This window comes from Dreissena polymorpha, chromosome 11 (assembly GCF_020536995.1).
Source record: "Dreissena polymorpha isolate Duluth1 chromosome 11, UMN_Dpol_1.0, whole genome shotgun sequence".
Lineage (NCBI taxonomy): Eukaryota > Metazoa > Mollusca > Bivalvia > Myida > Dreissenidae > Dreissena > Dreissena polymorpha.
Genome location: NC_068365.1, coordinates 71,313,263 through 71,327,129, shown reverse-complemented (window position 1 = coordinate 71,327,129; position 13,867 = coordinate 71,313,263). Strand labels below are relative to the sequence as shown.

Below are 13,867 nucleotides of genomic sequence, written 5' to 3'. Positions count from 1 at the left end.
ATTGCCCATCTTGAAAAGAAGTGTTAATCGTTATCGTAACACAATGGCAAAAATTAGTAATGAATATAACAGTTAACACGGTTGATTACAATGTAAGGAACACACATATTTGAAACAGACGTCCATTAGACGCAGTATATTTCAATCGCCCTTTTACTGCTACAAAAATCGACCAAAAGTAAATGATTGCGATTTCAAAAGACATAAACAACTGTATTTTATTTATTTATGTAATTAGGCCTTCTCTGAAAACAAATGCATGACTGTTTTAAAATTATACACTTTTTAATATGGCATCTATATTTTTATACAAAAAACACATTGATTGTATTATAAATGGATGTGGGACACAATAATGCAAAACAATATAACCAACGCGTAAAACCTACACATTGAATATAAAAATAGTCGATACGTTTGCACTCTACTTTGAATTCATGCTTACTAAATGGTCAGCATGGGTCTTAAAATTAAAAAGTGTTGTCGTCTTCCTAGGTATCAAAGACCTTACTCGATACACGCATATACAGCTAAGGGCACTCTACAATGGAATACATTCAAATCAGACATGCATTATATGGTGTAACATAACTGTTAACAACTGCAAATCACAGGTACATATTATTATTAACAATATTGAATACATTTGTATTGAGCTTCGTTTTGAAACATTTTGAACATTTGTTGACTATAATATCATAGAATTAATTAAAGCAGTCGCAGTTAGCATTCTTGCATTCAAAAAAAATAATATATATATTACTGTTGGACGTAACCTAACAGAACACGCGTTAAAATGGATAAATTATACAAAATAACAACACTCCTATTACAGTAAACAACTAATGCAACATATATTACAAGTTTAAAATGTAACCTCGCCATATAGACTCGCTAAATACAATAAAATCTTTAATTCTTCTCAGCTGAAACTGTCAAAGTGCTTTATATATACATATATATATATATATATATATATATATATATATATATATATATATATATATATATATATATATATATCGACCGATTCTTCGTAAGCTTACCACTATATAACATTTAATATATCAAATATATAACATGGTGAACTCAGCAGATTAAAGGGTCACGACGTAAACATGGCAACAGATGCGTATGTATAGCATCCTTTTACTTTCGATAAAGGTATATGTAGTGAAAAACATTATGGCATCATCAATAGCATGCGGTATAAATATAAGTTTATTTAATTGACGATTTCTCTAGTAGACATTAGCACATACCAACACAACAATTTCTTACTGGACTTTGTATCCACAAAGCTTTTTACTAAAGTCTAAGTTGTTGAGGCTTTCAATTTAAGCTCGTCGTCCTACCCGCATACACGAATTAATAAACCCATCTGACGTTTTGTATGCAGCAAACTCGCGCAGAATTATAACGTCATGTTCTTTAATTTCATAATCATTTGGTGTATGATTTTCCTTTCAGTCATGGTCTTTTGATTACATTCGAGATGAGGAAAGAAAATGTATTTTCTACGCTTAAATCCTTATCGCCTCTCAGGCAATCTCGTGGTTTTTAGTTTTTTAAGCCTCTATTAACTATTATAATTCCAAGTAACGATTGAGCATGCTGGTCTGGAGCAGCGCTGACCGAAAAATAACGCGAATTATCTATAACGCGACCCATCTTATCAACGTGGCACAGACAAACGTCCACGTTAATTTACCAATACATGATAAAACTTTATTGATTAAACATAAATCATTTTACGGAACAAAAAAATTGTCAGCAATTGAAGAAACTATAGATGAATGATTTAACATTCAACCTGTATTAAGAAGCTTTATAGATAGAGTCCTGGATTCACACAGAGGCTCTCTTTTTCTGAAGAAAGCTATAATTGGACGTGCTATTGTTCTCATCGATAAATGAGTAAATATCCTCCTTCTCATGAACGGAATTGTTAATTGTTAAGAGATGGTTTATTCTCGTTGGAGATCGAGTGACCTTGTATCTATGCTTATCCTTTGAGCGAATTTTGTAGCATGAACATGAGCAAACCGAAATATGATCACTGTACTCAGGGTGCTCCTGCGCCTGAGAAACCACGGTTCCGTTTCCGGTAATGACGTCACCATCGAGGCGGACGGCCGTCTGGGCTGCGGCCGCAGCCTCCAGTTCGTCACGGCGCTCGTCCTCGGTGTTCATCGTCAAGAACCGTAGCACGAGAAGGTTCATGGCAGCAGATATCACGGTCAGACCGAACAATATGAACAGAATACTAAAGATAACGTAATGAGGCTGTCGTTCTAGCGCGTTATTCTTTTGAAGCGCCACGAAGTCCCCGAAACCTATAGTGGTCAAAGTAATGAAGCAGTAATACAGGGCGTCGATGTACGCCCATCCTTCAAAATGCACAAACGCGGCAGCACCAGACATTAGGACTATCATACTGAGGTTCATAGTTACTATTATGAGGTTAGTCTGACTCACTTCCGTCTTCTTAAGGCGCAAGCATTTTTTGCCCTGCTTCATAAGGTATGTGACGAAAGTGTTCAGCCGTTCACCAACGCTCTGGAACATCACGATGCACAAGGGAATACCCATAAGAGCGTAGATCATGCAGAATATCTTGGCGGCGTCAGTCTGTGGAGTGCTGTGTCCATAGCCTGTAACAATGATGCATAACGGTAAACTTTAGTTGCACAAGCAGGAAAGCAAAAATGTTATACTTCTTAAACAATTAATTTTTGACGAGGAACCAATTGCTTAAAACCGTGAGAAACAAAAAAAGCACATGACACGCTTACACAACATACGCAAAAACATAAATCAAACAGGAACTACGTCTTGGAACGGTCCATGCATAAAAACGTGTGGGTTTCAGTCGGTGTGTAGAAGAACATTTTTACAATAACACTTCCTCCAAGAAGACTCATACGATGGCTAAGTGTAAAATACAAATTAACATAATAGCATTATAACTTAATTTATTGTTATCAAAATAAATCCGTAGCAAAAAAAAACAATCAACTGAAATTAGGCAAGAAACTTATGTCATATAATGTGAAACATGCAAAGGATTCTTTCGCACATTACATTGCATATTCATTTATGCCCTGATTTTATCTTGGAATAATGAATTTTCCTTGTATGAAAGAAACCATTTGATATACAATGTATAAATCAGAACAATCACAATTTCGTACCATTCAAGTCTCGACGGGGAAAAGCAATCTGGGATTATAGTGCGAAATTGTGAATGTGTAATGTATGCAAATACCTATAAGACACATTTAGACGTATGTGCCAGACACCGATTCTTAACAAGTTGAATTGGGAAACACAAGCAGAACGATCAAGATCAACGAATTTAAATAATAAAGGCTATACTTATTTGAAATGTGTATTGCATTCTTTTGTTAACAAATCCCATTGTATGACACCCGTGATATTTAGGGATGTTGGTTAGCATTTAAAGTATTACATTGAAAAGCTGTTGCTAAACTATGTGAATAAAACGTTTTTTCACAAAGATGATACATCGTAGCAATAAATGCATTTACATAAATACAAATTGACATGAATGGTACAAAAGTGTTTATCGGTGCAAATAGAAGAAAAGAAAGTCTGGAAATTCAAAAACTCAGTCAGAAGTCTTTTGCAAGTCCACTGGGTCCTCCTTTATACTTGAAAGCCTTTCGAAATGTTTACAAGCAGCAAGGAGAAGCATTTTTGCAATGGCAACCATTTGAAGAGACTGCTTCTTAGGAGTTTGTATTATTTATTTGATTCCATATCAAAGTGTAATAATTAGAAAAAAAAATATGTTAATTTATAAAGAAGGGCAATATATAATTAAACAATAATACATCTTTTATTGAATTAGAGACCTCTATAAGCAATCGTTAATTAGTTAATACTATACTGCGCATTATTTAGTTTACATAACTTACATAAAACTATATGTAAGAATTACAAAATTTATTAAATTATCGATGAACAGCGTTTCACAATATATTTTTTTCTTTTTTTAATCTATGACTCATGGTGTTTAAAGTGTGAACACGTCAATTTAAAAATGTAGTTATTTGGTTTAACATTTTTATGTGGGTTACCATTTAACATAACCAATAAGTAAAGCTTAAGTTACGAAGATGTGACAATTTAATTGATATATTTTGAAACAGTACTTGTCAGTTCTTGTAATTAAGGTAATAAGGTCAGCCATTCATTGTAACTCGCTGAGTTTCGTGGTTTAATTTACTCGACAGTAGTTGTGATTAAAAAATGTTTTGCATTTCATAGGTCGCTTATGGTTTACCTACTAACGACCAACATATAAATCAAAAGCATTGAAACCAATAAGCGATTAGCAAATTATACACTGTATAGTTTTTATTAAGCTTGTGTTGCCTCTTGAGTACTTCTGGAAAATACTATTTTTTCGTACCTTGACTGCATGCAATAAAGTATGAACTCCATTCGAATGCAAGGTTTCCGTAAAGAAAACATAATTTAAAGCATGCCTTAAGAAAACATTCGTGTAAAAAGAATACAATACATTTATTTTTCTAAAGTATGATGCTATTTATTTTAAAACATTAAATTACAGTAAGGAGATAGTAGTGTACGTTCATTGTTCTTCTCTTTAGAAGCAGCATATTTTACGTAACCGTTTCACATATGAAAATATCACATAAGCCGTTGTGTAGTTTCCATTTCAAAGTGACTTTAAAAACATATTCGTTGGATACAAGTTCAATCAAAGCGCTGAAGTGAATGAAGTTCTTCACTATTGTATAATCTTAGACAAATCTCAAATTTTAAAATTATTTTATAGCTTTTTATATCGCAAGTTTGAAATTAACACAACCTATTCTAATTATATATAGAGTGTGTCTTAAAGCACAGGTAGAATTGTGTGTGTACTGTTTATCTTCATATTTATGTTATAGAGATAACTTAGACACAATAACAACAATATGTCTCTTTTTTTTAATTGTTTGCTGCACTGGCAACCATCTTTAGAATTTGGTTGACTTACTAAAGAATAACAAGCCCGATTAGAATCATGTACATGTTGTGTTATGTGTAACATATACTGTATTTATGTTCTTGAGCAACAATTTTACCGACATGCCACACTTTTAATGCATCATGCCTATTTGTGAGCCTGAATTGAATCATTTCCTATGCCTAATTGATCCACAGTCGCCAATTTGTATTCTATGTTTAATTGGAATGAGTTGTTCAATTTTTGAAAATGCTAGTTATCCTCCTTTTTAACCCAATTGTACTCAACTGTTGAAATTAAGTTTTCTGTGCTAAAATGTACTGGTCCCAGGCTAAAAGGCAACCACTAAAACTGTAAAATATTCAGGTTTGGCCATGTATTGAATGCATTCAATTTGCAAGTCTGAAGACATTAAAGGGGCCTTTTCACGTTTTGGTAAATTGACAAAATTAAACGATTTTATAATTTGGAGAGTTCTGTTGTTGTCGTTATATTTTTACATACTACGAGTATTGCTTATATAAAGTTCGATAACATAAGACATCCTACTTTAATAATGAACACAAATTATATAAAGTATAAAATACATCTCTCATTGTATGAGCACGGATGGCCGAATGGTCTAAATGATATACTTTTATTCCAGGGGTGAGTGGTCGAGTCCAGTTAAGAGTATTTTTTTTTTCTTTAATTGTATTATTGTTTTTGTTTTAATGGAGCTTTTAAGATCCAATGTTTACATTTATCAATATTAAGCATTTAATGAGAAACTGTGAACGGGTCCCTTTAAAATGTTTACTCAAAAAATGTCACAAGATAAAAATTTAAAACTCATTGGTTGTTTATTTGATTTTAAAGTGATTTGCCTTGTCAGCGATATTACTTTGAATTTATTACACCTTTATCTTTGTTTTCAAATCATTCATAGAAATATAATTTAAGCTTTATTTGAAAACAGGGCTTAATGCATATTCATTAATTGTCATCCCGGTACAAGAGGTTCTCTTTCAACGAGAAACATCATAACATCAGAAAGTGTCGTTCTTGATTAGCTTGTGTGCATTGCACCGGCTTATCAGTATGCACAGGCTAATTTGGGACACCACTTATTTGCCATGCATTAAGCCCCGTTTTCCCTGAAATCAGCCAATATGTACATATGTCAATAACAAACTAGCCAATGTCGTCGCACAAGCTGTTAAACACTACTGATTACATACACACACTGCTGTCTGCAGTGTACCAGTGCCAGTGATGAAGTTTAAACAGGCAGATGTGGTTCTCGTTATTAGCGTAGTTAAGAGCAGACTGACTTGCAACAAACACTCATAACCTAAGTTCTTCGCAAGCGAAGAACTAAAATATGATTGTTTGTTAACTTACCAATAGTAGTTATCACAGTAAGAGCAAAGTAGAACGCCCCAGCGAACTTCCACTGAGTACCCGCTTTGTACGGCACGGACTGAATGATATTCCTGCGCAGAAGATTAAAGTCGACGTCTGTCATATTGTACTTGGTACGGATGCTTTGTTCCTCGTTAAAGTAGTCCCTGCTCTTCTTTTTCTCCGTCTCCGATTCAAGGGCATCGAAAACGGCTGCGCCTACTAAAAGGTACGTAAATGTGCAGACGATAAGAGCTAGAGTCCGTGTGTTTTGTTTCTTCATATCTATACGGCGTCGTGATTAAGGGTGGTCGTGGCGAAGACTGTCTCTGGGTCTTGAGCCTCACCCGATTCAAAACTGCCATAAGGTTCAATGTTGTATCGCGTTGTGTTGTGATTCTGTCGACATCGTATATGAATATCGGCCCAGACTAATCTAAAATCGACTTGAAAACTTGCGTTTTACATAATCTTCGCTGAGTGTTTTATTAATCTATTACCGAGTGCGATATCAAATGCAACAAAATTCGACTTCGTCGGTTATCATGTTTTGATATGCCAAATGTAATTCACAGAAATATCAAAGATCGCGTCCATATAAATATTAAAGCACATTATTCATATTCTCCACTTTCCGTCAGTGTTTTTCATTGTGCATTTAATTATTAGATGTCTATGCACGACTATTTTCTCCTGACGTTTGCTTCCAATGCACCAATTTTAACGTTCCGACTTTATATACCGTGAATTTGGTCAATGGTTTCGTTGAAGGTGAATTCTGAAAGTATACAACGGGAAAGGTTATGTTTTTGTGACGTTTAATAGTTAAGTAACAGTTAAGTGTCTAATGGTGTGAACGAATCAAGGTTAAAACCGTCCATGGACTAGACAGTAACTACATAGTAAATGCATGCATGTGTTTCACAAAAAAACGACATATACAAACATTTAATACAACCAGGACAGGGTTCATTCCCTACCGAGAAGCCGTCAACATAACTTCTACGCAATCGTCTATGCATAGTTTGAACATTGAACCATCAAAAAATAAAGTGAAACAACATGTTACTAAATCAAAATTTGCATACATTGTAGTTACTTTCAACTAGGTAGATCGTCAATTACACGTGTGTGTTCGTAATTATATCTGGACGCGCAATTCAACCGGTTTAAATCACTTATGGTTTGTATCAACCGTATGAGGATAACTGTATGTGTCAAAGTTATTGTAACGACAGTGTTATCACGTTCCAGGTGCATGCATTGTAATTGTAATTTTAATTTGATGAATATCCCCTTCCCTAACTCCAGATATAGTCCAAATGCTAAATACCGCGTACGTTTGTTCAAAATTGTTTCAGAGTAGAATATAACTGCATCGGTTGCAACAATTGGATTTTGATGTTGTGGTGTTGAATGCGAATATTTTGTGGTATCCGAGGTACTTGAACATTCCAGAGGTTGCGTATTCATGTTTGATTGTTTTATTCCGGCTATACTCAATTGATCAAATAATTAGTTATCGTTTACCAACATAATGAAATATTATCAGTTACTATTTTTTAATCAGGGCGTTTGATAAAGTATCACCGTAAAAATAACAGGCTCTGTTGGATATAAGTGAGCTTACAGTTGTGGTAATATTTGTGACTTACTGCATTTAGGCGTTTCCAAATCTACTCACATAATACATGTGCTATATAGTTATTTGTTTCATTTGAATCCAATGAACATAAGTAACAAAACTACTGTTTTGAAATTTTATTAATGTGTATGTTTTGCAGTTAATTTGATATTTATATTACCAGTAACACTTCTAAATAAACACATGTTTGAATATGCATCATTTAACAACGCGTATACAATTATAGAAAAGTATTTAATATGACGCGTTAATGGTGTTAGTACCTGTGAATGTTTTTATGTATACAACTGTGAACAGTGAGAATAAAACGTAAGGAATAGGCGTAAACAAATTGAATTGTTTGCTTCCACGAACCCGACCGACCTTTTTTTCGATTTGTTTAATGATGCGTTGATCACTTTGGCGTAATTCGAACTTACCAAATTTACTATCACGCTTGATTAAGTTTACACGTCATTCGTAAACATTCTCACAAGATACATCACGTAAGCAAACGATAACTAAACAATAAGCTTGAATAAAGATAAGACAGACTTCTGCATGTCATGGTATATTCTGATTGTGGAAAATCGTAAAAGAACAGTTAACACAAACAGATGGTAAACAAACGTTTTACTTCATTGAGTTTGAGAAGTTTGGTGAAAACAACTTAACATTTACAAATTCGAACGTGATTAAAGATTATTGATGTGGAATCATAAGTGTGCATTGTCAATAAAACAAGATGTATTCACATATTGGCTGGGTTCTAAACTAACGCTAATAGGGCATGTATGCATACTGTTTGTTGCATATTTCTCACTTAAATATATATGAGCTTGTTTTCCAAACGTGTGCATCATTCTAATTTTGTTTTTTTTAATTAATCGAATAATTCGTAAATTCTTTGCACTCATAAAAGAATTGTAAAATATTGCAAGCTGAAACCACACAATGCATATCGTGTATTTGTAACACAATAATAGGGCTATTATTTTACTATATGTCGGCGATTCAAATGACGTCTTTATTAAGTTATATCCGAAGAAAAATATATATAATTCTTAATAATAAATTTAAAGATCAAACATGCAAATGTAAATACCAATTCTTAGAAACATATGCTACCTATAAATGAATACCTACCTATAAATGAATTTAATACATCAACACAATGCGCATATTTATGGAAGCAAGATTCAAGGTCGAAACAAAGGGAGGTTCGAACGACATCATATACTTATTGCTCTTGTCATGTTTATCCGTAAATTTAAATTTAATAAAGAAAGCACTTGTTGCATGACGGCATTAAGTCTAGTCCGGTGGCAAGAATGCTGGTAATAGTGTAATAATGAAAACCATTGCAGCGTTCATTGAGCGCTGGGCTGAGAATGATAGTTATAATAAGGCATCGTTGATGTTTAACTGTATTTGACCTTTAAAGGGACCTTTTCACGTTTTCGTTTATTGACAAAACTATAAAAAAAAATGTTTCAGAATCGCAAATTTTCGTTTTAGTTATGATATTTGTGAGGAAACAGTTATACTGAACATTTACATTGTTCTAAAATATCCATTATATGCATATTTTGACTATTTAAAAACCTGAAAATATAAAGCGTTGCAACGGGAAAAGATTGACGCATTCGGAGAGTTATGTTGTTGTCGTTATATTGTGTGATAATATGCGGATTGCTTATATAAAGTATTAAATACATCATTCATTTTATTCGCATGGATGGACGAGTGGTCTAAGCGATAGACTTTTACCCCAGGGGTCAGTGGTAGAGCTCAGTTGAGGGTTACTTGTTTTCCTTTCTTTAATTGTGTTCTTGTTGTTATTACTGGAGTTTCTTATCAAAGGTTCACATTTATCAATATAAAGCATTGTTTAACAAGCTTCAACACATACCAAAATCTGTGAAAAGGCCCTTTTTACCATGAAAACCTATAGCAATAAATACTAGGAATATCAAATTCTGTGTTACAATGCCGTTGAACAAGAAGCACAATACTCAGCAATTGATAATGCCAATGTATTACTGTGTTTAAAATAAAAGTTAAAAGTTAATTACAATCCAAACATTATATTATTTTTATTATTGCATAAACTCTATCTATAATGTCCTCTGGCGGGGTGCAGAAACTTGGAAAAAGGAGGGCTTGAACGGGAGAAATCGTGTATTAACAATGCGATTCACGTGCCGTTCAAGCCCTGTTATGTGTTTTTCATATCCATAATCTGGTCTACGCGCAGTTACTTCCCTTCTCTAGCCTTCGACGACTTTCCAAGCATAAATGGGGAACTGAATAAGCACCAGTTTCCTCATGCATGCAGGGATAATGACTATTTCAATCCACTTTTCAAGTAATACCATCTGCACTCTCTTGACAACAGTTTATTGTACTGGCAACGTCATTGAAGTTAAGGTTATTTACTCAACACTTTCAAAAGACTATGCTGTGCCCAGAAAAATGTAAGTGTTTATGTACCTTCAACGTTCCTGCTGTAAATTCCAAAATAATTCTTCATTTCTTACTTTACGCGGCTGCATTTCAACTTTGCATTAATTCACTGTTTATACACATTTTAAATCGAAAACTGCCTATCCGAACGTAAAGCCTCGTCATTTCGGATGATGACCGAGTAAGGCATATGTAAAACACAACCTTAAAGGTCGCCGTTGTGTAATGTATATGGTGTCCGCCTAGCAACCGGGAGGTTACGGGTTCGATCCCCACCGTGGGAGCGTTCTTTAGATCTCCCCAAAGACACCAAGTACTGGTTCTAGGCCCAGGAAACGGACTCGAGAGCATTTATATAAGCCTTAGGCTTTCGATGCAATCGAGCTAAAATAAATAGGTTTAAACTAAAACACAACCTTGAACTGTATTGAAATAATCGAATTATTTTGTCGAAGTCGAATGAACAAAACATTGTTTTCAATGTTATTTAAAATTATTTTGGTATGTGTGATTTGTTTATGCAATAATAGCGAAAATACACATTTTCTCCGACATGAAATGCGCACTCGGGCAGAAACGGATTTTTCGAGCGCCCGCAGATGATCATGCCCTCGAAAATGTGTATTATCCCTATATTGTAAATTAACTGGAAAGATTACAAATGAAATGTAATCAATTAATCTGTTTTGAGTATAACGGTACCAATGTCAGGAATATTTTGACAAGTTAATGTAAAAAAGCTGATCCATGCTGATCCATGCCCATATGTGGCCTTTTATGTATGGCCTATTTTATAAGCCAACGTTAGTTTTACCGTCTTAACATGTAGACAATTTGTCAAATACCATATTGCCCGAAGCATCTGTTGTGTGTGTGTATGTCTTCATGTCCGCACAAGATGTCTCTACGTGATACCTTTAACATATTCATGGGTCTTGTAATATGGATCTGTTGCACCAAATATTGCTGCTTGTTCATGTATTTGCACTTGTTTGTTATTTCATTTTATTGTTCCTCTAAAACCGAATGACCGGGTTCAATCCCAAATGCTTTGCATTAATCGTTCAAAGGCGGTTACCCCAGAATTATTCAGCTATGTGAATACATGTATGTTGTTTCGTATTGTGTCTGTTTTGGCAATTGGTCACATGCCATAAATAAAGGACCACGAGATTGTGTAATAAGAATGCAATACTGCTGGAACAGCTGGAGTTTCACTTATAAATAGTGAGCGCGACACACTGTCTCTACATTATTATAATCAGCTGGTATATGTGAAAGGAACACGAAAGAAAATATTAAACAGACGACACTGACGACTTACAGCGTCCGTATTTCTACCCGTATGCGTTCAAACGTTTGCAAGCGTTATACTTAAACAGAGGTAGTTTGCTAATAGTGTCATTACAGGCAAATTAGGACGATACAATTTCTAGTCATTATTTCACTTTTAAGAAATATATTAAATTACAACACAAAACTTCATACTTGATGAAGCAATAAAAATTCGAACCACGTGTGTTCCCTTAATTTGAAGAAGACCGATAACATTCAATAAACAAATGAAATCACAAATCATTTGGCATGCACATATTATCAGAAAGGTTACATCAAGAACATAACTTTGTCGACATTATCATAATATGTGTTCATGGCAATGCACGTTATGACGATATAAAGGTCTGCGTAAAACCGGATTATGTTGATAAAGTTACTTATCGATATAACGATATGCACTTTGTTCGTTTGTTTCGATGTGCAAGAAACACATTAAAAATAAGTCATTATCTTACCCAGTAGGTTCTTTTTTTCTTGAATAGTACTGACTTTTAGACCATGTCAACATTCAATGCATTAAAAATTGCATGGTTCACATGCAACGTTCTGCACGTTCAATAACGTTCATGTCACTTTATATTATTTCATTTACTTCATCGAAAACCTCTTCGTTAATTGCACTTACAAGTATTTATTTACACGAAATTTATTTCAATATCGTAATGTTCGAGAGCGAATGAAACAAGCACTATTGAATCTCTAAATTCTTTCTGAATGCCATCTTGGAATATAGAAAGTTATGGTATATGTTTTATACTTATACATCTAATTTATGTAACACTGTGCCACTCACATTTATGTTCTATACTTGCAGAACTTACTTTTGGTTCAAACTTGTTTGTCGAACAGATTTGGAATCATACCACATCCTTCATATATTAACGAAATTGATACAAACAAGCTTATACGCGACCTAAAATACAGGCTTCAATGACGTTGTTTTACATTTTTAAACAGATGTTTTTATATTTTAAAGTTAATTAAGCAGTAAGACTCTGAAGAACCATGAAGATAGTTGTAGATATTTTGCTGATGCTTAACAACATATGCATTTTCATATTTGCCAAACATAAAAAGCAACACAAAATATTAGCTGTTTAACATGTAAAACTTAAGCAATAATTTCAAAGTAGACGATACATTTATCTACATTATTGTTTCAGTTAAAATGCTTAATATACGAAGGCGTAATGTATATTTCAATACGTTGAAAATAAATAGAAATTTGTTTAAATTAATAATACATAACTTAAAGTTCATTTATTGAAACAAAAGCGTTGTTACCATACATTTAAGTGTGTTATATTTTATGGTATGTATGTTCATATACACGGGGAATAATACAATGTTTTATTCACAGTGCGCGAGAGAAATGAAATATGTTGTAACTAGTTCACACGGCCTTGACACGTTTAACGATCCAGCTCTTGGATCTATCAGCTAGTATTTTATATTGGAATACTACACCTTTCTCGATAACTTCTACTTTTATGTTTCACTTCACTATTCTAGAACATTATCGGCTTCAAAAACGCGTAACAACCCTACATTTAGTATGCACTGGACTTCTACATCTCTATAGCAATTTATGATGCACATACTTGACTTCTACATCTCTATAGCAATTTATGATGCACATATTTTCATTGAAGTGTTTTCAAAAGAAAAAAAACATATGCGGCGTTAACACGCACAACGGGATGCATGCCCGCGGCACTTCCTTATTGCATCTGCAATTCACAATAATTTATTAACACATGAGCAACTGGACGTTTAAAAATTCAACATTGATCTCAGTGGTCAGATTATGCATGGCCTCAATGATGATAAAATAGTATTCATGGTATAAATATTACAATAGGAAATGTTTAAATATATTCCAAAGGTTTGCAATTATTTCATGACTAAAGGTTTCCACAATAACAAACTTCAGACAAGTATGCTATTTGTAAGAAAAATAAGTTTAACAAAATAACCATATTCAAGTAATTTGGTACACTGAAGTGCAATTTGAAAATTGTTATGGTTTGAAATATAGTAATGACATCTTTTCG

The 13,867-nt window shown here is 33.7% G+C and overlaps 1 protein-coding gene across 3 annotated transcripts in view; it reads right to left on the bottom strand.

Annotated features, from left to right (window-relative positions):
* Positions 1-1,023: 1,023 nt before the first annotated feature.
* LOC127849607 (two pore potassium channel protein sup-9-like) overlaps positions 1,024-13,867 on the bottom strand; it is a 49,219-nt gene continuing 36,375 nt past the window's right edge. For all 3 annotated transcript variants that reach the window (XM_052382335.1, XM_052382334.1, XM_052382336.1), the window contains 2 exons: positions 6,386-7,163; positions 1,024-2,654 (listed from right to left, as the gene is read on the bottom strand). In XM_052382335.1, the coding sequence (XP_052238295.1) occupies positions 1,849-2,654; positions 6,386-6,668 (1,089 nt within the window). In that variant the 5' untranslated portion in view covers positions 6,669-7,163 and the 3' untranslated portion in view covers positions 1,024-1,848. The remainder of the gene's footprint in view (positions 2,655-6,385; positions 7,164-13,867) is intronic.